We start from the raw sequence: 20,702 nt of genomic DNA, 5'->3' as shown, positions 1-20,702 counted from the left end.
GACCCTCAGGGGGTGGCCAGGACCCCAGAAAACATCAAGGGAGGTGGGTCCTAGTGGAGATGGATCCTCTGACACAAGGAATGATGGGAAGTAATCCCTGGAGAAAGGGGTCCAGCCAGGAAGCATGGATTAAGTGCTTGCTGTGTATGGGCACTGTGCTAAATGCTGGGCATATGCACTGAGGCAGAAAGGCAGTTCCTGCCCTCAGGGAGCCTACATTCTAATGGGGGAAGGAGAACTGTCACCATGGGTGGGGGAGCCTGGAGACTGGGCAGAACTGCTTTGGCCACACCTAGAATGGCGAGGTAGGGACTGAGCAGTTGGAGGGACAGTAGGCAGGGTCAGTGAGGCGCTTCCAGCATGAGAAGTGCCAGGGCAGAGTGCACATCCAGGGTGATCGTGGGGGAGAGTCCTGTGGAGGCGAGGTGGTCCTGCAGTCTGGAGAGGGCTGCGTGAGGCTTGCTGAGACTCAGAGAAAGAGAAGGCTGTAAGATAGAGCCGAGGGTTCTGTTCTCCAGGGGTGATGCCTCGAGAAAGAGCCTTCACACGGTACTGGCTTGGTCCCACCCTTCAGATGGGATGCTCGAGGGCCCAGGTTCCCTGCCCGTGCCCTGGCACAGAGGTGCTGCTTGGGGCCTGGTGTTGGAGCCAGCTATGCAGCTTTCAGGACAGGCAGAAGTCACTTGTGAAAAGAAACGTCAGCCGCATGTTTTCCAAGGGAACTTGTTGCCTCGTTAGCAGTTTCTGTTGGGGATGGCGAGGCCCTCCTGGGAACGCCCCAGCTGTGCCTTGGCCTTGTTAGCCCAGCACTGGCTGCCTAGCCTGGGGCCCTGGGGAAATCACAGTTCTTTAAGCCAGAGGGGGCAGACTTCAGATGAAGCAATCAGCTTTGCTTTGCTGGGAACAAGCCTCTCCCTGTTCCTCTGGCTCCTGGGCTGTTACAGCCTCCATATCATATCTTCTCATACCCAAGAGACCCCGTGTATTTGCCTTCAGACCCTTTCCCTTGCTCTCCTCTCTCCTTTTCCTTGCCCTGTCCTCACAGTGATTGGGACGGTCATTTTGCACCAGTGCCCCTCCTTGCTTTGTTCCCTGCAGTGTCTGTCTAGCTCTTTCTTGTTCTAATAATTAGTCTTGTTTCTTCAGTCCCTGCACGTGAATTCTTTTTTCCTTTTTCTTCTTCAGCAGAGACTCAGAAAGTCATCTTCTGGATGGTTTTGTGAAAAGAATGAAGTGCGATAATTTTACCTGCCATGCGATTATTTCCCTTGTGGTGCAGAAAGAAAGGGGATGGGAGTTATCACTGAGGTCCCGGTAAACACTCAGCTGACAGGACTGAAAAAAGGCATGTTGGGATTATGGTGGCTAATGGGCCTCCTGGGTCGGTTTCCAGTTTTCAAAGAGTTAAATGCACGTAACATTACAAGTATGTCAGAAATAGTTTGATCTTTGCCGGATGATTCCCTGGAAGGCCTCATGCTCTTGTGGCAGGCAGGGGCTCTTGTAGGGACTGCCAGCGTGGCCAGTGATGGTCCTGACAAGTACTAGAGGGCCAGTCACCAGGTGAGGAATTTGGGGGCCTGCAGCCTCCCCAGAGATGATCTTACAACATCGGCAGCTTCCGAGTCAGGGATGACTACCTGAAAAGCCAGTGGGGCTCTGTTGGCCAGGGGTCTTGTGAATTTGGTCAAAAGCTCTTCAGGCTGGAGAAGACGAGGGGGAAAGAAGACTGCCTACTTGTGTTCCCAAAGTTCGATACCGCAGAGAGTCACCACAGAGGAGATTCACAGGAGACAAAGTCCAGGAAAGAAGCCAGCAAAAACCCATGACCCTAATTGTACACAAGTGCCCGACAAGAGGAGGCAGAAATCCCAAAGCAGGCGACAGACTTTACTGGGCAGGTGTCAGTGAGACTTGGGATGAAACCCAAGATGGCCCTGTTTAAAAGAAACCCGATCGGTGCGGGTGGGGAGTGGCAGGCATGGGAAGGAGCTTTATTTGTGAGGAAATCCCAGAGCATGTGCGTAGGATGGGGGAGAGCAGTGAGGGTCCGAAGAAGGACCCGACTCTTGTCCTTGGAGCATACTGCAGAGCTGTACAAAAAGAGGAGCTAGGCCCCAAGGCGGCCGGCCCCTGCGGTGTCTCCTCTCCCAGCGTCACTGCTTCTCGGTCCCACCCTGTGCAGATCAGAGCAGGGAGAGCTTTGGCTCTTGAGGACCTAGATTACCCATGGAGGAGTCGGCTTCAGGCTTCTCAGCCAGAAACAAAGTGAAGCAGTTCTAATGAGAGAAGGATGGATTTTTTTCTGAAGAGATTTGACTTGGGTATTGAGGACTCGCCATAGAAAGAGCAGCGGTGACGACCAGGGGCCACGGGGCAGGCGATGCAGCCCAGCTCAGGTCCTCACCTGACCAAGTTCCTGACCTGGGAGTCGAGGATAATGATGTGGAGAGAACTGACTCTTTTTTTTTTTTTGTGAACCCAGAAACCCCTCGTCACTGGGAGCCGCTTCTCTTTCTGTATTCTTTTTCATTGGTATAGCATGATTCTGTGACTTATTAAGATGCCCACATGTTTCTGTCTGGTCTCCATCTTGAATGCCAAACTACCTTTCAAAGGAGTGATTGAGAATCTTTGGTCATTTTTTTAACACCATCAGTTTCTCCCAGTATCTCCCCCCGTTCTCCCAGAGAGACTTCCCATATAACAAATGGGTTTTTAAAGAAAAAAGAAGGAAAATGAGATAGAAAAAGAATGAGGAAAACTGATTATTACATGGAAAAAGTCTGAAATATGTTTAGTATGCCACATTTGTGGACATCCCATCTCCGTAAAGGAGGGGAGTCGGGGGAGGGCTGTGGGGAAGACTGCCTTCTGTTTCTTCTTTGGGACCGTGCTTGGTCTTTTTAATTGTGCAGCGTTTATATTTGATCCTCTGTCATTCTTCTCGCCTGGCCCTGCTTATGTTGGCGTAGGCCCTTCTTCCACCATTAATAAGATGGTCTTCATGAACGCTCGCTCATTCTGAGACTGTCACTAGTTCTCTGTGGCTGGCCTTGTGACAGGAGCTTCTCCAACAGAACACCCATCGCCACGCTCTTTCTTGGACCCTTCCGGGGCTCCTGGTCATTCCCCTGGCAGCCGTGGAGATGGGAGGCCTCAGAGGAAAACTTTCAGTTCAGGTTCTAAATTCAAGTCTCTCCAGATTCCGTAAGCATGAAGCTTCTGACGAACAGCTTAAAGACCTGCAGAGCTGCTGAAGAACGGCTCATCCCTTGGAAAGTGTCATTGATTTTTAGACCATTCCTTATCTGAAAAATGTAAATGAATGTTAGATAAAGTAATGTGATTGCCAGCCTCATAGAATTAAGATGAGGACACTGGCTTGGTTCTCCCTCTGGCCCCCATGGAGAAAGCAAGAACAGCAAAGCCTGTCACAAACACACAAAACACTGTCTGAAAATCCCAACGAGGCACGAGCAAGCCTGTGCCTCCATCGTGCCCAGGTCCCTGCTTCTCTGACTGGGAAGGAGGCAAGGGCACTCTTCACAACCCTTTTCTGTATTGATTTTTATTCTGAACTTAAGCATCAAATAGAAGGTGCATTTCCGTGCACGGGTGTAACCAGAGAACCTGCTTGGTGGTGCACGTGTCTCCCCTGCAGCTTGCTTTTCTTTAAACATTTAACAAAGTCAGTGCACAGCTTCCAGAGTAGTCCTTGTCTGTGGTATTTTGTGGCCTTGTCTGTCTGTCTGTGCCTTGTGCTTTCTTTGTTCATGATCAAACGTTTCTTCTCCCTCTCCTCACCTTCCCTCACCCACTGAAAACCTTCGTATCTTTAAGCAAAGCCTGTTGCCTGGTGGCCCTCCATGCAGTTTAGAGTGTGCCAGCCACCCAAAAAGCACCGTCTCCAGTTTGGTTCTGAGATAGAAGAGTTTGGTTCTGAGATAGAAGATGGGGACTGTCTAGAATTTCACGACACCTTGTGGGGAGAATGCCGGGATGCCCTGGAGAGGCGCAGAGGCCAGCTGGCTTCTCTGGGTCACTGGGGGGGGGGGGGGGGGGGCCGCAGGGGGGGCTGGGGCGGGGGGGGCAGAGTGGCCGAGGACGGGGCCGGGAGGGCGTTCCTGTAAGAGGGGGCATTGTAGGGGTTTTATCAGAGCAGGGCTTGAGAAACTTCCAAGCACCGAGGGTTTCGAGCCTCCATCCCCATCCCTGACTTGATCAAGAATCCCTTTTTTTTAGGTTCAACGGATTGTGTGTGCTACGCCACGGTCGGTATCAATGACCCAGTAACGTCCGCCCTGCACATTATTGTTGGTAAGTCATTCATTAAGAGAGGATGGTGCATGACAGGCTGGGGACCCAGGCGAGACAGAGGTGCCACAGGGCAGCTGCTAACCATGGCGCCCTCGAAGCCGTCCCTGGGGCATAGCTGTCCTCCACCTTGCAGCACGTGCTCTGTAAGGACACTGTCACTCTTGGGGGGCTTGTGCCCGGCCCCACTCCTGGCTCTCCTCCTCGCCTGAAAGCCTGCAGAAACCGTTGACTCTGTGCACGGTCAGCGCCACTGAACACTGACAGCAGCAGACACCCTTGTGGGGCACCAGCCCCGGGCTGCGGCACAGTGGGTGGTCAGGCCTCACTGGAGCTCCAGGCTTGGGTCCCAGGCTTTGGCCATTTCTTGGCACATCCTTGGTACTTTCTTCTGAATGCTCCCGGGTTCTCACCCTTTCTCTTTTTCTGGCCTTAAGGCTTCACTAGCTCACCCAAAGCCCCCTCACTAATGGGTTCTTCCCTTAGGCCCCTTCTCCCCTCCCCTTCAAGACTTCCAGAGTTGCCCCGTCATCTTTCCCCCAAACCCACCCACATCTCTCTCACAGCCAACTCTTCCGGGCTCCCGGGTGAGTGACCTTGGCCCCCTCATCCCCTGCACCCTGTGCCTGAACCTCACAGGGCCTGCCCGGCCTTTGGGAAGTGACTCAGGAAGCCTCATGCTGGGAACCTTTGCTTCTTTCCACCCCCCTCCCAAAACGCTGTGAGTCACACATACTCATGCACACACACACACACACGCGCACACACACACACACACACACACGAGCGTACCTGCACACACACGCACACATGAGCACACATGCACACATATACACACGAGCATACCTGCACACATACATACACGCACACATGAGCATACCTGCACACATGAGCACACCTGCGCACATGCACACACACTAGCATACCTGCATACATGCACGCACACATGAGCATACCTGCACACACACACACGCCGCAATCCCCGCGCCCTTGCACCTGTGCTCCTTGTCTTCCCACACACACACACACACACACACACACACTGCAAACACCCCAAGGGGATGGGGTGCAGAGCTTGGTTTCCATCTGCACATGCATTGCCACACCTCGCCCGATGCCCAGGGCTCCGTAAATGCTCTGGGCTTTTGCTGCCGCCTCCTCTGACCCCCACCTGTTGAAGATGCCGCTTCCTCCCCGCAGTTTCTGGCACACTAGCCCTGCTCTCACCATCTGCTGCCAGGGCCCCTCTTTCCACAGCCCTGTGGCTCTCCCGCCACCCCTGGCTGAGCTGTGCCCCCCAACAGGCGCCATCTCACACCGTCCCCAGTGGTGAGGCTGCCTGTCTCGGCTCAGACCCTCGCCTCCCGGCCGCAGTGGGCTGGCCTCCTGAGTCTCAGCACCCCAGGGGTGACCTTGTCTGTCCTTTCTCACTGTGTGTATGTAGATTTTCTCCCTGACCTCGTCCTGATCTCTTTGGGCCCAAGAGCTGCGTCCTTCCAAATCGGGTCAGTTTAGAGCTGGGCATGCCCTGAAAGCTTGGTGAGGCTGCAGAGCAAAAGGCTGAGGCATTGCCCGAGGTCACATGGTGTGGCCCCGTCCGTGGCCCCCACGATGCTGAGCCGGAGCCCGCAGTGGTTTCCATCATCACAGGGGCCAGCAGCCCGCCCTGGGCATCCGGGCCTCGCCTCACCCCCCCCGTGCTGCCCTCTGGGAGCACTGGTGGGGGGAGCTGTGTGGACCTAACGGAGCTTGGCGCTCTCCCAACAGGGGATTCTCTGTCCATGGACGTGTCATCGGTGCATCACAACAACGTCTTTCTCAAGTACTCCGTGTCCTTGCTGGGCTACGGCTTCTATGGAGACATATTGAGGGACAGTGAGAAAAAGCGGTGGATGGGCCTCATCCGATACGACCTTTCAGGTGACTTGGGCCGGGGAGGCTGGGGAGCGTGCCAGCCGCACTGGGACACCCAGGGCCCTTTTCAAGAAGGGAAGAAAACTTTATGGGATGGTTTGTCGCGGGGTCGCAGGGAGGCCACTTCCTAGTCCTCGGCTCCAGCAGCCTTGCATTTGAAGGGCTTGAGCTCTGGGGGTCAGAGGTCAGAGGTGACTTGGGGGAGTAGCAGAACTGAGGTGTCCTTTTTATCAGGGTTCTCCTGTTTGGTGACCCCATGGTCCTGATCCCAGCTTAGCATTCTAAGCTAGAATGTCGTAGACTATTTATTTTGCCATTTCTGACTCAGTCTGAACCTTCTCAGCCTCAGTGTTGGGCACCGAGCTGGACAACAGTTCTTGGGTCAGTTTTTCACAAATGCTGCATGAATGTGGGTGGATTTCCTTGTAATTCCAAAAATTAGTGAAGAAAGAACTCATTGGAAATGAAAACAGAAGATTCCCAGATTGTATTTGAGGGATCGATCTGTATTTTAAGTAGTGGTGGAATATCGTATCTCTTCTCTTCTTAAACATTAAACAGTTAAGGAAGCAGAAGGGAGAGCGTTTTAGGGAGGGAGAATTAGGGTTGGACAGTCTGCATCTGTGCAGTAAGTCCATGATTGCCCACAGACCCCATCTCCTCTCACAGACCTCTCTTGGGTCACTTATGACATGGGAAATGTCAGTTGAACCGTGCTGTTGGCTGAGAACCCGCCTTCTTTGAGGAAAAGGGGTTAGAAGTGGGCTGAGCCTAACTGAAATCAGATCAGATTACAGGAAGGTTTTAGGATGACCTAGGTACTGAAGGCTGGCCCCTTGTTAGAGGCCTCTGGAGAGGGGGAGATCAAAGGGCCGAGGAGGGGGCAGCCTTGTGCTCCCCCCAGCATCTTCTTCCTTCTGCCCTCAGCTCGTTCAGTGCCCTTCCTTCTCTTTGGGTGAGAAGGGTTTGGTCAGGTTGTGACGAATGAGCTGCCCGACTCCATGCCATCTGAAGTTACCTCAGTATGGCCCCCTTCGCTCATCAGTTCTCCTCTCCCGCTCTCCATCCCAGACTTGAGTTCTTCCTGGTAACAGGAGATGAGTGAGGCAGAGCCATGTGCCCCAGGGCCCTGCCGGTGCTGTGGTCAGTCTGGTGGCCTCCCCTCCTGATCCTTCTCGTTGTGCTGTCTCCGCCCGCATGCAGCCCCTGCGTTGCTCTGAGTGCCCACATCCTCGTCCTCACTCCCTCACTGCCCGCTCATCTCCCAGCACGTTTAGTTCTCAACATTCGCTTGTATAAATTTTTAATTTTCTCCCCCTCCCTCCTTCCCCAAGATGGTTGCAGGTGGACATGGGCTCTACACGTGCATTTCTATTAAACACATTTCACGTCAGTCATGTTGCATAGAAGATTTATAACGAATAGGAGGGACCATGAGAAAGGAAAAGCAAAACAAAAAAAAGAAAGTAGCTTCACTCTGCGCTCCGACTGTGCGGTTTTTTGTCTGGCCGTGCACGGCGTCGTCCACCCTGAGTCCTCTGGGCTCGTCTTAGGCCGTTGCATTGCTGAGCAGAGCTCGGTCTGTCACAGTCAGTCTGCGCGCTGTGGGCAGCATTCCCCTGGTTCTGCCTCTCCAGGGTTCTCTGGCGTCTGCCTGCAGCACAATAGCATTCCCTCACGTTCACTGCCACAGCCTGATCAGCATTTCCAGCTCTTGGCCACCACACAAGAGCTGCTGGCACTATCTTTGTGCACATGGGTCCTTTCCCCTTTCTCATGGTCTCTTGGGGATGCTGACCAAGAAGTGGCATAGCTGAGTCAGGGGGTGTGCACAGTTTGCTAGCCCTATGGGCATTCCCAGCCGTTTCTGCACCTCGACTGCTTTGGCTCTCCAAGCGCTCCCGTGGGTATTGGGGTGGGGGCTGGCTAGACCAGGCGACCTCCTCAGGACCTGGGAGCCGCGGCCAGAGGACCCTGGAGACTGTCTAGTCCAGCAGGAAGCAGCGGTATTGGAAGGCATCATCACATTTGAGGCTTGACAGGCCCCACTGAACTCTGTTCCGCTTTCTCTGTAGGTTTTAAGACCTTCCTTTCTCATCACTGCTACGAAGGGACGGTGGCCTTCCTCCCGGCACAGCACACCGTGGGCTCTCCGAGAGATAAGAAGCCCTGCCGGATGGGGTGAGTCTTGGCTGCTCCTTCCCATGGGAGGCGGCAGCATTCGCCATGTCAGGAAAGCATCCCGAAGCCCTGGGTCTTGGCATTGGGCTGGTTGTGCTGGGCTGCCTCCCCCTCCTTACCAGGAGCTGGCCCCACTGTTGGCCTCCTTTCCCTGTGGGCGCAGTGCCCTGAAGCTTCTCACCTGATGGTCAGAGTGGTCCCAAGCCTTGTCCCGCTCAGGGGTGGCAAGATTGACAGTTCTGGAGGACATCTCTGCTCTTGGCATTTGACAGAAGTCTTTGAATCTGAGGGTTGGAGTTTCTCAGGGCAGTGACGCGGTCTCTAACAGCTCTGTGGGGCTCGGTTGGGTTCAAGGGAGGCCAGGTGAGGATGATGATGATGGAGGCAGAGATAGGGTGGCCCTGTAGATGCCGAGGTGATCTGAGGCCCCTCCCAGCCCCTTGCCCTATCCTTCTGGGTGTGTCCATGTGCACACTCCCATGGCGGACACCCATCCAGGCTGTTGTCTGTCAGCAGACTAAGCCCTCCATCCTCTGTACATGCTGGCCCTCTCAGCGTGAGCTCCTCTGGACGCATCACGTCAGTGTCCATGGCTTGAGCTGTCTTCCCTTTGGTCTACTTTTGGGCTGTCTACCCACACTGCTGTGGATGGAATTCAGACGTGGAGACCCCACCCTGCTCACTAGTGACCCATGTGGCCCTGCCCATGGGGCTTCAGGACCAGGCCACACAAGGCCTGGCCACAGGCAGCCTGGAGAGGAGGACAGAGCAGCCTTGAAGGGCTTGGAGGCTTCTGGAGAGTGTAGTGGTCTGCTGGGCCCCTGGGGCCAGGCCGAGGGCGGGATGGGGGGAGGAAAACCTCCCTGAGGCCACGGGAAGGGGGAGCGGGGATGGGGGGGGGCCTGAAGCACCAGACTTGGGGTCCCTAAGACCTGGGTGCAGATCCCCTTTCAGGTGCTTTAATTAGCTCGTGTGACCCTTAACCTTTCCTCCCCTGTGAGATGGGAGTAACTAGCCCTTGTCTCACAGCTTTGGTGTGAGGGCCCCGTGAGATGATGCGCTAGAGTGCTTTGTAAGCCTGAAGGGGCTTCCTCAGGGGGAACCGTCCCGGGGTGGGGCTGGGCAGACTGCCCCCTGAGGGAGCTGTTGGGGAGACTCCTCTGGGGGCTGAGACGGCCAGTTCTGTTGGGGTGGCCGGCACTGCTGGATGGTCCGGTCTGCTTTCCTTGGAGGGGCAATTAGGCATGATGGGTGGGTGGACGCCTCCATGAGGCTCCCCTCTTTGGCCATGTGGATGAGCCTTGAGCTGCCCTCGGGAAGGCTTCCCCAGGCCCTGTGCTTGTGCCTCTGACCTGCCCTGGCCGATTGTGAGTCTGCACGTGAGCTGTTCTGGCTCAGCCCTGGAGATGGGGTTGGCCTGAGCTCCAAAGCCTCCCTGGTTATTTAGGGTGAAAGACTCTTGTACAAGGCAGCTCTGTCCTGTCTTTCAGGTGCTTCATTTGCAGGCAGAGTAAGCAGCAGCTGGAAGATGAACAGAAGAAATCCCTGTACGGCTTGGAAAACACAGGTAAATTCTGGGCCAGAATTGAGCCTCCGAATCAGAATTGAGCTGATGCTTCAGGAGGCCCGGCTCAGCCTCTCCTTCTGGGAGTCCACTCTGTCCCCCACTCCTCCCCAGGCTCCCCAAAGGCCTTTCCTGCCTGTGCGGGTTGGGGAGGGGGCATACAGGACGGGCTCTGGGATCTCCATGCCATCCTGCCTTCCTCTGCCCCCAGGGAGCCAGAGCTGGGCTTTCTGTCCTCCGGCAAGTCCCCATGGGGTGCCCATCTGGGGCCGGCCAGGCCAAGTGCGGCTGTGACAGCTCACGGGGCTGGAAGAGGGATGAGGCCCTCCACACCTTCCCAAAATGTAAAACAATACAGGCCTGTTTCCCAGAAGGCTTCCTGGAGGAGGCAGCATTTGAATTGGGCCTCAACCCATGGGTCAGGCCAGGCGGTTACATACCAGGTCAGCTGACCCACCATTTGAACGGTATGACATTGTGTTTCATAAAAAAGATGTAATTGTTTTTAATTCAAAAATCATTAGTTTTCTCATATTTTGGAAAAGATCTTTTTGAAAAGGAATTCTCGTAGTTTTCTGATCAAGAGGAAAAAAGCTTTTAGGGAAGGGAGGCCATGTTGAAGCCCCGGTATTGGGTTCTGGTGGGAGGGTGGGAGAGACCTGCGGGAGCCATGTGCAGGCGGCCCGTGTTGGACGGAAGGCTCCTGTAGGAGCTCTGAATGGGGCAGGGTCTGGCTGGTGTTAGTGCAGACGCTGGGGTTGGAGCCGTGAAGTGACTTTCCCAGGGTGTGTCTGGGCCACGACTGTCCCGTGTCTGATCTGCACCCTCTCCCTCCTGACTTCCCCACTTCCTCCGAGGCCCAGAGCTAGTCCCCCCTCCTGCAGGAGGCCAGCGTCCGTGGCCCGGGTGCTGTTTGGGCAGGTTTGCACATGGTCACCCTCGCAGACAGGCCGGCTTCTTCTGACCTCTGTCTCAGCCCTTAGCATGCCTGGCACACGGTAATCCTTAGGAAGCAACCGCTTGGTGATTGACTTAGGGAAGTGGGAGGTGCCGCAGAGGGGGGGAGGCCTCCGGGCTTGCCCAGAGCTTCAGCATGGTCAGGCCAGATCTCCTGACAGCCCTGGGGAAAAGCTGGTGTCTGCTCTTCTTGGTCTCGGGAGGCCAGGAAGATCATTCTGTTCCTCTTCCCTTTTGGGCTGGTGGCCCACCCTTAGTTGAGAATGACTGAGGAGGGGGCTCCCACCACAGGACGATGCCTCCTTGGAAGACTGAGGCTTCTGGGAGTTAGGGCACTCCCTGTGACCCAGGCCGGGCAGCCACACTGGGTGTGGCCTCTGGGGTCCCTCCCCACTCTCATTCTGTGACTGTGTGAAGGCCTTTGAAGTCCCTCCCTTTCTGGGTCTTTTGGCTTTACCTCTCTCTACATGGGGAGCACTGAGTCTTACTGGATTTGTGTCCAGTCTTGTGAACCCTGTTAAACTGTAAGGTTCTCAGAGGCCAGGACCCCTCTGGTACTGCTTTTCTCCCTGGGTTGAGGAGCTCCTTTGCCCATGGTCTTGGCTAAGTCAGTATTCAGGACAGAATTACAGGGCATGGATGTGGCCTATCTCCATAGTGACCTCCCTGGTGTTTAGTGCCTTGGGGCTACTCTTGGCAGAGGAAGAAGGCCCCCCCTCCAAGGCACCGACTGTAGCAGGCGAGGAGCCCCGTCAGTTAGAAAGGTCACCTTTGCCCTCCTTCCCCTGGTGGTTAAAGAGGCCCCTCCTGTAGGGGCCCAGTGAGAATGACTTGTGGAAACAAGGGTGTCGCCATTTCCCTATGAAACTTTTTGGGGAAGTGAAGCCTCCCCGTGTGTTTGGTCAGTCCCTGCATTCCCAGGAGATGGGAATGGGTGAATCTGTGATGCTTGTTGGAGGCCCATTGCCAAGGAATTCTCCAGGCAGGGTCTCTTATGTTTCCCTGCCTTGTAGCGTTGAGTGTCTGACTCATTCCCAGTCTTACTTAACTGGTGTTCTCCGCTCTGGGTGCAGCAAACCCTCAGCACTAAGATAGCAGTTTAGTTTGGAACTTCTCTGTTTTAAAAGTTTGCTATATTCTAGAAGATCAAAACAATGCATTGTTAAACCGTAGCATTTTGATTGTTTTTTTTCTTTTGCTAATTGTTTCTGCTACAGTATTTTTTTGGCCAGCAAACTGTATGAAAACTGCTGTAGCTGTTGATGAAATCCCAAGTTTAATAACCACAGCAATTCATGTTTCTCTCCCTCCCCTCCACCTTCCCTCCCTCTCTATATATACATATATTTTTTTTTACATTAGTCAAAATAGTAGTTTATAAGCTATCGGCCCTGACTTAGGCTGTTCTCTAGAACAAGAGTTCTTAATCTCTTGGGGACATGGAGCCCTTTGGCACCTGGTAACACCTTTTCATAATAATAATTTTAAATACATAATATAGAATACATAGAATTACAAAGGAAGCTGACTCTACAGAGATTAAGTTATCACTTTTTTTTAAGTTCATGGGTTCCAAATTAGGAACACCTGCTTTATTTACATTGACTATTATCTGCACTAAGAAATGTCAGATCAGAAAGTCATCAGGCATGTAGTAAACTCCTACTGTGTGCCAGCCTCTGTGCTAAACTTCTGGACACAGAAAGGAAGACAAGAGCGTGGTTGCCACCCTCCAGGGACAGCCCATGACGGCTGGGCCTGTGCGCCATCTGCACAGCGTAAATGCGGGTGGTTTCAGCGAGGCCTCGAAGGGAGCCAGGAGGTGGGGATGCCAGGCGCGAGGCACGGATGTGGTGGGGACCAGGGGCCGACATATGGAGGGCTTCTAATGCCCAGCAAAGAAAGAAAGCCCCCCTGAGTGTGGCCAGAGGAGGGGAAAGGGCAGGAGGGGCTAAGAAGCATGTGGCTTTTAGAGCACCCCTCAGTCCGGGTCCCCATGTCACCTCCGCAGACATGGGCCCTGGCAGAGCACGAGAGGAAGGTGCAGCTTGTGGAAGCCGTTAGATGGCAGACGGGCTGCTGTGCGGCACAGCACTCTCTGACAAGTGTTGTTTTGCGGGCTGAGAGTTGTGTGGGATTCTTCTGGGCAAAGATACCAGAGGGGACATTAAGTCAGACAGGTCACACATCAGCAAGGGTCTTGGGGCCAGATTTGAACTCGGGGCGCTGTGCACGGAGCTGCCTAGCTTCTCACTTTAGGGGACATGTCGCCACGTCCGTGGTAATTATTTACAAACAGACCACCAGGAAAATACTTGCAGCTTCTGTGCCAACATCTATTGCAAAGGATGAGGAGGCAGAGAAATTCTACAAGAATTCAGTGAGATCCTTTAGGCTTGACAGCTTCCATGCAGAGGTGGGCAGGCTTAAGGGAAGGGGCTGAGATTGCCTCGGACGCCCCTTCTGGCCGTAGCTCTGTGATTGACTCCAGGAAGGATGGGCTGTGGCCCACAGAGCGTCCTCGGCCCTACACGGCTTCAGAGACTTGGTTCAGGAAAAGAGTCAGGTGCCCAGCATACTGCGGACTGAGCTGAGACCTTTGAATGCCCAGCCTGTTACTGACGTCCTCCCGAACTGTGTCTCTGCCCGCCCAACGCCCGGCCTGGCAGAGCAGCCGTCAGCATCGAGACAGAACGAGGAGACAGTGAAAACAGTTGAGGGAACGGTGCTGGGGACCAGCCCTGCCTGAAAAGAGGGAGGGGCAGGAGCACACAGCCCCCAGCCACAGGAGCCACACGCCCCCACCGGCATTTAATGGGTGTGAATCCATCACTGTGACAGGCCAAGAGAAGCCAAAATGAGGCTCAGGTCTAACATACAGACTTGTTTAGGAAATCCGATGGGGGACAGGAGACAGGAACAATGCGCCTCGAAAACCAAGAAATGGCAGTAAAGCCAATTGAAGGTCGTCCTTCGGGCACAGGAGGGAAGGAAGACAGCAGATGGAAATGGGGGAAACAGCTACAAAGGTGTTTGTGATGAGCTCTTCTCACCATCGGGGCCATTGGAACCACCACGCTCAGACGCTCCGATCACAGCCCTGAATGTGTTACCCAAGGAAGTGGGAAGGTCACAGATAAAAACAGGTGGAAAGAAGCCTGATTAGACGAGTGTGCCCAGGGAAGGGCCGTGTGGGAGCCAGGCCTGTCTTAGGACTGAGGAGCAGTAAAGGCGGCCGAGAATACGCGGGGCGGCCGGGCCTGCCTCACCGGCCGCCTTGGGGAGGTGCCAGGACAGAGCAGGCAAGCTTGGCCTGAGGCAGAGCTGGGTGGAAGTGGCAGGCTGTAGCGGAGGTGCTGCCTGCACCAGGAGAGGCAGCTTCCTCAGCTGGGAGGCGCAGGCCTCCTTCCTCCCATCCAGTCCTGTTAGCCTTGGTGCCAAGCTCAAGGGTCCTGGACTGTAGAAGCGCCTGTGACTGTGTGTTACATACAGCCGGGCCTCACACATAGTAGGTGCCTCACATGGGTTGGCGGCATTGAGTTACATGTTGGCGCTGGAGAAGGGTTTAGAACATGGCATCGTTTTACAGATCAGGAGCCGGGTTCTGCAGCCCCAGGGCCCTTTAAGTGCCGTGTTTTGTTCTTGTTCCAGAGGAAGTCGAAGAGTGGAAGGTCATCCAGGGGAAATTTCTGGCCATCAACGCGGCCAACATGAGCTGTGCCTGTCCGCGGAGCCCCAAGGGGCTGTCCCCAGTGGCCCACTTGGCCGACGGCTCATCCGACCTCATCCTGGTCCGCAAATGTTCCCGGCTGAGCTTTCTGCGGTATCTCATCAGGCATACAAACCAAGATGACCAGGTAGGCGTCCGCGGCCTTTGGTTCCTCATCCAGTGGTGCGAACCATTGATCTGTGGGAGTGTTTGCCCGAGAGAACGGGTCCGAGGGTGCCTCTTCTTGAGCATTCACCTAATCAGGAGGAGCGCCAGGGAACTCGGTTAGTTACCTGAACCCATTTATCCAAGGCCCTTTTCCTAAAAAAGGACCTTTAAATGAAGATGTGTCATGTTCCTGTTTCACTGTAGAAAATAATAGCTCTGGGCATTTGTGCTGTTTGTCAGTCTCCTGAAGATCTTGCTGAGCCCTGTTACAATTAGCAGCTGTCTTCCCATGAAAAAAAGTTATTAGCGGGCGGCCAGGTAGCACAGCCAGTAAGAGCACAGGCCCCAGAGTCAGGAGATCTGGGATGGAATCTGGACTCAGACACTTACACCCAGAAACACCTGGCCGTGTAACCTTGAGCAAGTTACTTAACCCCAATTGCTTAGGGGCGGCCAGGTGGCTCAGCGAGCACTGGCTCCAGTGTTGGGATGACCTGGGGATGAAATCTGGGCTCAGATACTCAGCACCACACCCAGAAATAACTGGCCGTGTAACCTTGAACAAGTTACTTAACCCCAATTGATTTTTTAAAAAAGTTTAGTCTTTTATGAAAGGAGGAAAAAAGATTTCAGTCTTGTCTTGGTGAATCTTTTCTCTGTCTCTGTACTTTGGCCCTCTTCACATTTATTGTAACCCTGTTGAGTTTAGCAGAAGTGACTCAGTCATTCAGGATTCTGTTAGAATACAGATCCACTGCTGAGGCGGGGCCTGCTCTGTGTGTGGCCTTCGTGGCCCTGGATTTCGGGCTGTATGGACCAGAGGTCCAGTGCATTGTCCCTCCCTCCCAGAGTGGATGGTTTAGGAGGGAGCAGGGGACAGGGGCGGCCCAGGGAGCTCTGCAGTGGGGCTGTTTTCTTCCTGGTGTCCCTGCTCAGCCCTGGGCCCCACCCCAGAGCCCTTCCTCACAACAATATGATAGAGGCCAGCTGGGCCGGGAGGCTGACTTGACTTCCCTTTTGTGTAGTTCCTGGCTAGATTTGAATTCCCCATAGGTGTATTTCTCAGGGCACAGTGGTGTTCCATTCTGTCACATGGCACCCCGTCTTCACAGTTGCTCACTGTGACAAAAAGTGCCACTGGGGGTCTTCCTCCTTGGGTGTGTCCCTTATGGGGCCATCACTGGGGTGGAGGGCCGGGGGGCTTTGTAAAGTTGAGTGACTTTTTCTTACAATGCCCTGTAGCTTCTGGGACAGTTGGACCCACCCACACCAGGAGCTGGAGTTTGGAGAGGGGTGGGATGGCATGACCTTCCTGGAGGATTACCTCTGTGATTTTGTTTAAGACCCAAGGCCCTGGCTGCAGGCGCTGCTTAGGGTAACCGGTGAGAGGTTATGTAAAAGGCTGCTCTGGGCCAGTAAGAAGACGGGCTGCTCACTACCTGGATTCCGGAGGAAAGTCTGAAAGACCGGTGTAGACAAACTGGGGGCACAGGGAGCTGGCCGGGAGACGAGCGAGCCAAAAGCATCGGCCGACCCAGAGACCAGACCCCGAGCTCACCTCCGAGCCACTGACAGCAGGGGTGTGGTCTCCAGGGAGGTGGGAAGAATTTAGCATTTTTTCTGGGCACAGTTTTGCTTTCCAGATACAAAAAAAAATTAAGGTTGTAATTATCCCACTTACTTTTGTCTTGTAGTTTGACTTTGCATTTGTTGAGGTTTACCGGGTGAGGAAATTCCAGTTTACGTCAAAGCATTTGGATGACGAGGATGTGGATCTCAAGGACCGCGGGAAAAAGCGCTTTGGGCACATCTGCAGCGATCACCCAGCCTGCTGCTGCACGCTGCCAAACAGCACCTGGAACTGTGACGGAGAGATTCTGAGCAATTCTGCCATCCAAGTCCGGTGGGTGTGTCCCCTGCGGCCGCCCTCTCCCTTGGCGGCTCAGCAGCCCCCACTGACCAGGCATTTGTGATGGCTAGCCGCGCAGGCGGGAGACTCAGACCCGAGCCTTCCTTCTGCCCTCGGAGCGTCAGCGGCCCTGGTGTCAGGACGGCCCGCTCCTCCAACCCCTTCATTTTAGAAATAAGGGAACGCATTTGCCGGAGGGCGTGGCCGGAGCTCAGAGAGGGGCAGGGACCGGACCAGGCCCCTGGCAGGCAAGGCCTCTAGACTTAGCTGGGCACCGGGCTGGACTCCAGCAGCCCCTGCCCCACCACTCATCTCTCCTGTGTCTTTGCCCTCAGGGTTCACTGCCAGCTGCTGCAGCTCTTTGCGCGAGGGATTGAGGAGACCCCAGCACAGGAAGCCCTCAGCTGAGACGCTGCTGCCAGTGGAGGCCTCTGGGTGCAGCCGGTGCTTGCGGATCATCAGTTATATCTGTTAGAAGGAATATTGCAGACCAGCTCTGCTGATGCCTACACACATTTGAAATTAGGAATTTATTTTTGATAGTTACATGTTGATCTTAGGAAGCTCTTTTTCCAAGTGTCTGTCCATCCTGAGCATTTTACAAGGTGAAACGTCAGGGGCCTGGGGCTCGGGGAGAGGTGGCTGGCGCAGGTTTTCATGGAGCTGCCCGCTCCTGTCCCTGGATCACACACCGCGGGAGGCCGGGGGTCAGCAGCATCTTGTCTGTGCCTGGGGTGTGTGGAGGCTGTGCTTGGAGGCCGAGCCTTGCTGCGGGGCAGTAAATCCTGGCCTGTGACGGTTCTGGCACCTCAGCAACCCTATTTCATGATCCATCTTTCACGCCTCAACTCCGCCTTTCCGCAGCGTTTTCATGAGGACTGTGTCAGCCCATGGCAAGTGCCCCCGAGGCGCGTTGGCAGAAGGCAGTCACACGTCACTTTTAAGGCAGGAAAACAGGCGCTGGCAAACTTTGTTTTTAAAAACCCCAACGTTTTGGATTCCAAATGTTGGTGCCTTTGTTGCCGCAGGCCAAGGGGTTAAAATAATATTCATCGTGCTGCTTGAGGCTTCCGTGAATCAGAAGTTCATTGTTGAATGTTTGTTGTCGGTAATATTAACTGCAAACAGTGAATGTTGTCACAGACGCCCGATTGTTCTCCCCCAGGCCTGGCCATTTGCATTGCCTTGTGTGGGCGCCTGAGTCTTGCCCGCCTTGCTTGTTTCCACATATTTACTGGAAGTTGGGTCCTTTTCAGCCCCAGTACCGCGTGTCATGGGGGTTCTCCCTGTTGGTGTTTTGTCTACAAACCGTGGTTAATTGTGCATCGACTGCCCAAGGACTTGCAAGTACAATTATCAGAGGACCCAGGTTTTTGTGTGAAGGCTCAATTCCTCCTCAGGTGACAGCACAATCACGAAATTGTGTCCTAGACCATTGTTTTATTCTGATTCATAGTCATGAATATGATAAAATGTATGCAAAGTAGGCTCCTTTAAAATATAAGAAGCGCTCGCCTGCGCTCTCCCAGTGACATAGCTGACCCAGCCCCTACACGGCCAGGCCTTCTCTGCCCCCAGAATCCATAGTGGATGGGCTGTTACCAATTCAAGTAGCCATTTAGACAGATCTAACATGCACCACAGGCTGTATTTGTAGAATTTACTTAGAGCAGTTTAGGCTTCTGAAGTAGACAGTAGCTTGCCTGTTGCATCACTAGGCCCAACCCTGGGAAGGAGGGAAACGCTTCCAGGTGATTATAGAAACATGAAGGTTTCCAGGGTAAAAGAACCAGGCAGGGCCCTCGGGCTGGACCCAGACAAACCACTGCCGTGGTTTCCAGGAGCTTTAAGCGCTTTCGGCCTGCCATCCTCTAAGATCCCGAGGGCTGGGACCACGTCTCCTTCTTCAGCATTCCCCATTCCCTCCCTTCTGCCCAGATCTCGGCACACCTGGCATGGCAGGCACTGAGGCAGCAGGTGACAGTCTTGGCACCACTGATGGTCTCGCTTTTCCTCATGCATGAAGGACGGCCCCCACAGAGTGGTCCTGGCTGGCATTCCGTGCTCGGGGGGGACTTCCCCCGTTCTCGGTGACCGCTTTTAGGGGATGCCAAGTCAAACTCTGTACTTGAACAAGCCTTTTTTTGTGAAAATGGCAGGTCAGCTTTCCTTCTGACTCCAAAGGAGTCTCCAAGGGGGCTTTGCCCCTGCTCAGAAGCCCAAGCCTACTTCTGGTCTGCCTTACCAGTTTTAGGCCAATAGTTTGAACTGCTCTTAGAGAGAGCACTTGGTCCAGACAAAGGCCCTGTCCACATTCCCTGCCTTGCTAACACGGCTTCAGTCCGTTTGGAACATGGCCTCACACCCAGACTTTGCTTAGAGGATTACGAAACTGGACATTCCCCTGCTGTTGATGTGGACATTATCTTGTGGAATCCAAGCCTTGACATTTGGCACCCAGGAGGACAGGCTCACGTCATGCCTTGTGTAGGAGAGGGTCCTTCTGCTTGTGCCTGTGGAGCCCCTCCCTTCTTCTCCAGGGGCAGCCAAAGCCAGGTGCCCTGGACCTCCCTGCCCGACCCATCCTAGCTGGGAGCCGAGGGGCACCCTCTCCCCGACCTCTCAGGAGAGGGAGGGCTGCAGCTGTACTCCTGGGACATGATGCATTCCTGCTTATTTTCATTAAGAGAAGGGCTTTGCAGGTTGTGCCCGCTTTTATCTGAAAACAATTATGAATTTATTCCTTAAGTACAATCATGAGGAGAAAGAAATTATTGATGAGAAAGCTTAAGTTTAATTTTCTGTCTAATCTTGCTGGTTTCAAGATTAAAAGAGGGTATACTTAATGTTCTGTTACATGGAGAGGACTTTAAAAAATAAAATTATGTTGGACAGAATGTGACTTTCTTTTGATTGTTGAAAGTTCTTGTTTGGGGGGCGGGGAGCCACATGAGCCTGCCCTTCCCCCTGTCCCTGGTCTCAGACTGTGAGCTGGGACGGGTCCTGGAGGCAGCAGAGGTGACGTCCGAGGCCTCGGAGCTCATGGTGGCTGAGCTCTCCTGGCCCTAGCCAGCGGCCAGCGGCATCTGTCGGGCTTGGGAGCCCTGTGACCACTACGGAGTGGCCTTCCTAGAGTTCATTATGAGGGGTGGCTGGGTGGTGCAGTGAATAGAGTACTGGCCCTGGAGTCAGGAGGACCTGAGTTCAAATTCAGCCTCAGACACAACACAAAAACTAGCCTTGTGACCTTGGGCAAGTCACTTAACCCCAATTGCTTAGGGGCGGTCAGGTGGCTCAGCGAGTAAGAGCACCGGCTCCAGTGTTGGGACGACCTGGGATCGAATCTGGGCTCAGACACTCAGCACCACACCCAGAAATAACTGGCCGTGTAACCTTGAGCAAGTTACTTAACCCCGATTGCTTAAAAAAAAAAAAATACGTGTAGAGTTCATTATGAGGGATGGTTCTCCAGGGGGGCTGGGAGGGACAGAGACACTGGGAAACGTGGGGACATCAGAACAAGGTCAGAGGGGGCCGGAGTGGGAGGCTGCATGACCTACTCTCCTGGCCACGGCTGGTTCATGTCTCCTCCTCTCCCCTTTCTCTCAGAAACACTGGATAACGGACCCCGCTGAGCAGCCTGTCTTTCCAGGTGGCCTGAGGTCCTCAGCCTTTCAGGGGAGAGAGCGTTGGGCCTGGAGTCCTTGTGAATGAGCCACTCAGTCGGCTCCAGCTTCCCCAGCTGTGAAATGGGGCTGAGCCGCCTTCCTCGGTGCCTGGTGGAGGCTTGTCCCTGAGATCTCCCTTCACTGAAGGGCCTTGGCTTGCCTTCTACACAGCCTGTAATGAGGATGGCCGAGTGTCCCCGATCTTACCTGGGAGGAAGCAGGTGTGGAGGCCGGGGATGGTCCCCAGGGCCCGATGGCGCAGCAGGAATTCGGCCTCAGATTTTCTGAGTCCAGGCCTGTCTGTGCATCAGGCGG

The 20,702-nt window shown here is 54.3% G+C and overlaps 1 protein-coding gene across 1 annotated transcript in view; it reads left to right on the top strand.

The window, feature by feature from the left end:
• The window catches only part of CERK (ceramide kinase), a 39,873-nt gene extending 20,257 nt beyond the window's left edge, over positions 1–19,616 (top strand). The window contains exons 2-8 of the mRNA XM_069099325.1: positions 4,246–4,320; positions 6,085–6,237; positions 8,307–8,412; positions 9,903–9,979; positions 14,585–14,790; positions 16,505–16,713; positions 17,055–19,616. Coding sequence (XP_068955426.1) covers positions 4,246–4,320; positions 6,085–6,237; positions 8,307–8,412; positions 9,903–9,979; positions 14,585–14,790; positions 16,505–16,713; positions 17,055–17,127 — 899 coding nt within the window. The 3' untranslated portion in view covers positions 17,128–19,616. The remainder of the gene's footprint in view (positions 1–4,245; positions 4,321–6,084; positions 6,238–8,306; positions 8,413–9,902; positions 9,980–14,584; positions 14,791–16,504; positions 16,714–17,054) is intronic.
• Positions 19,617–20,702: the final 1,086 nt, after the last annotated feature.

This window comes from Petaurus breviceps, unplaced genomic scaffold (genome assembly GCF_028583685.1).
Source record: "Petaurus breviceps papuanus isolate PSGF00001 unplaced genomic scaffold, PetGlider_PUasm1.0 370, whole genome shotgun sequence".
Lineage (NCBI taxonomy): Eukaryota > Metazoa > Chordata > Mammalia > Diprotodontia > Petauridae > Petaurus > Petaurus breviceps.
This window is presented reverse-complemented; position numbering and strand designations above follow the sequence as displayed.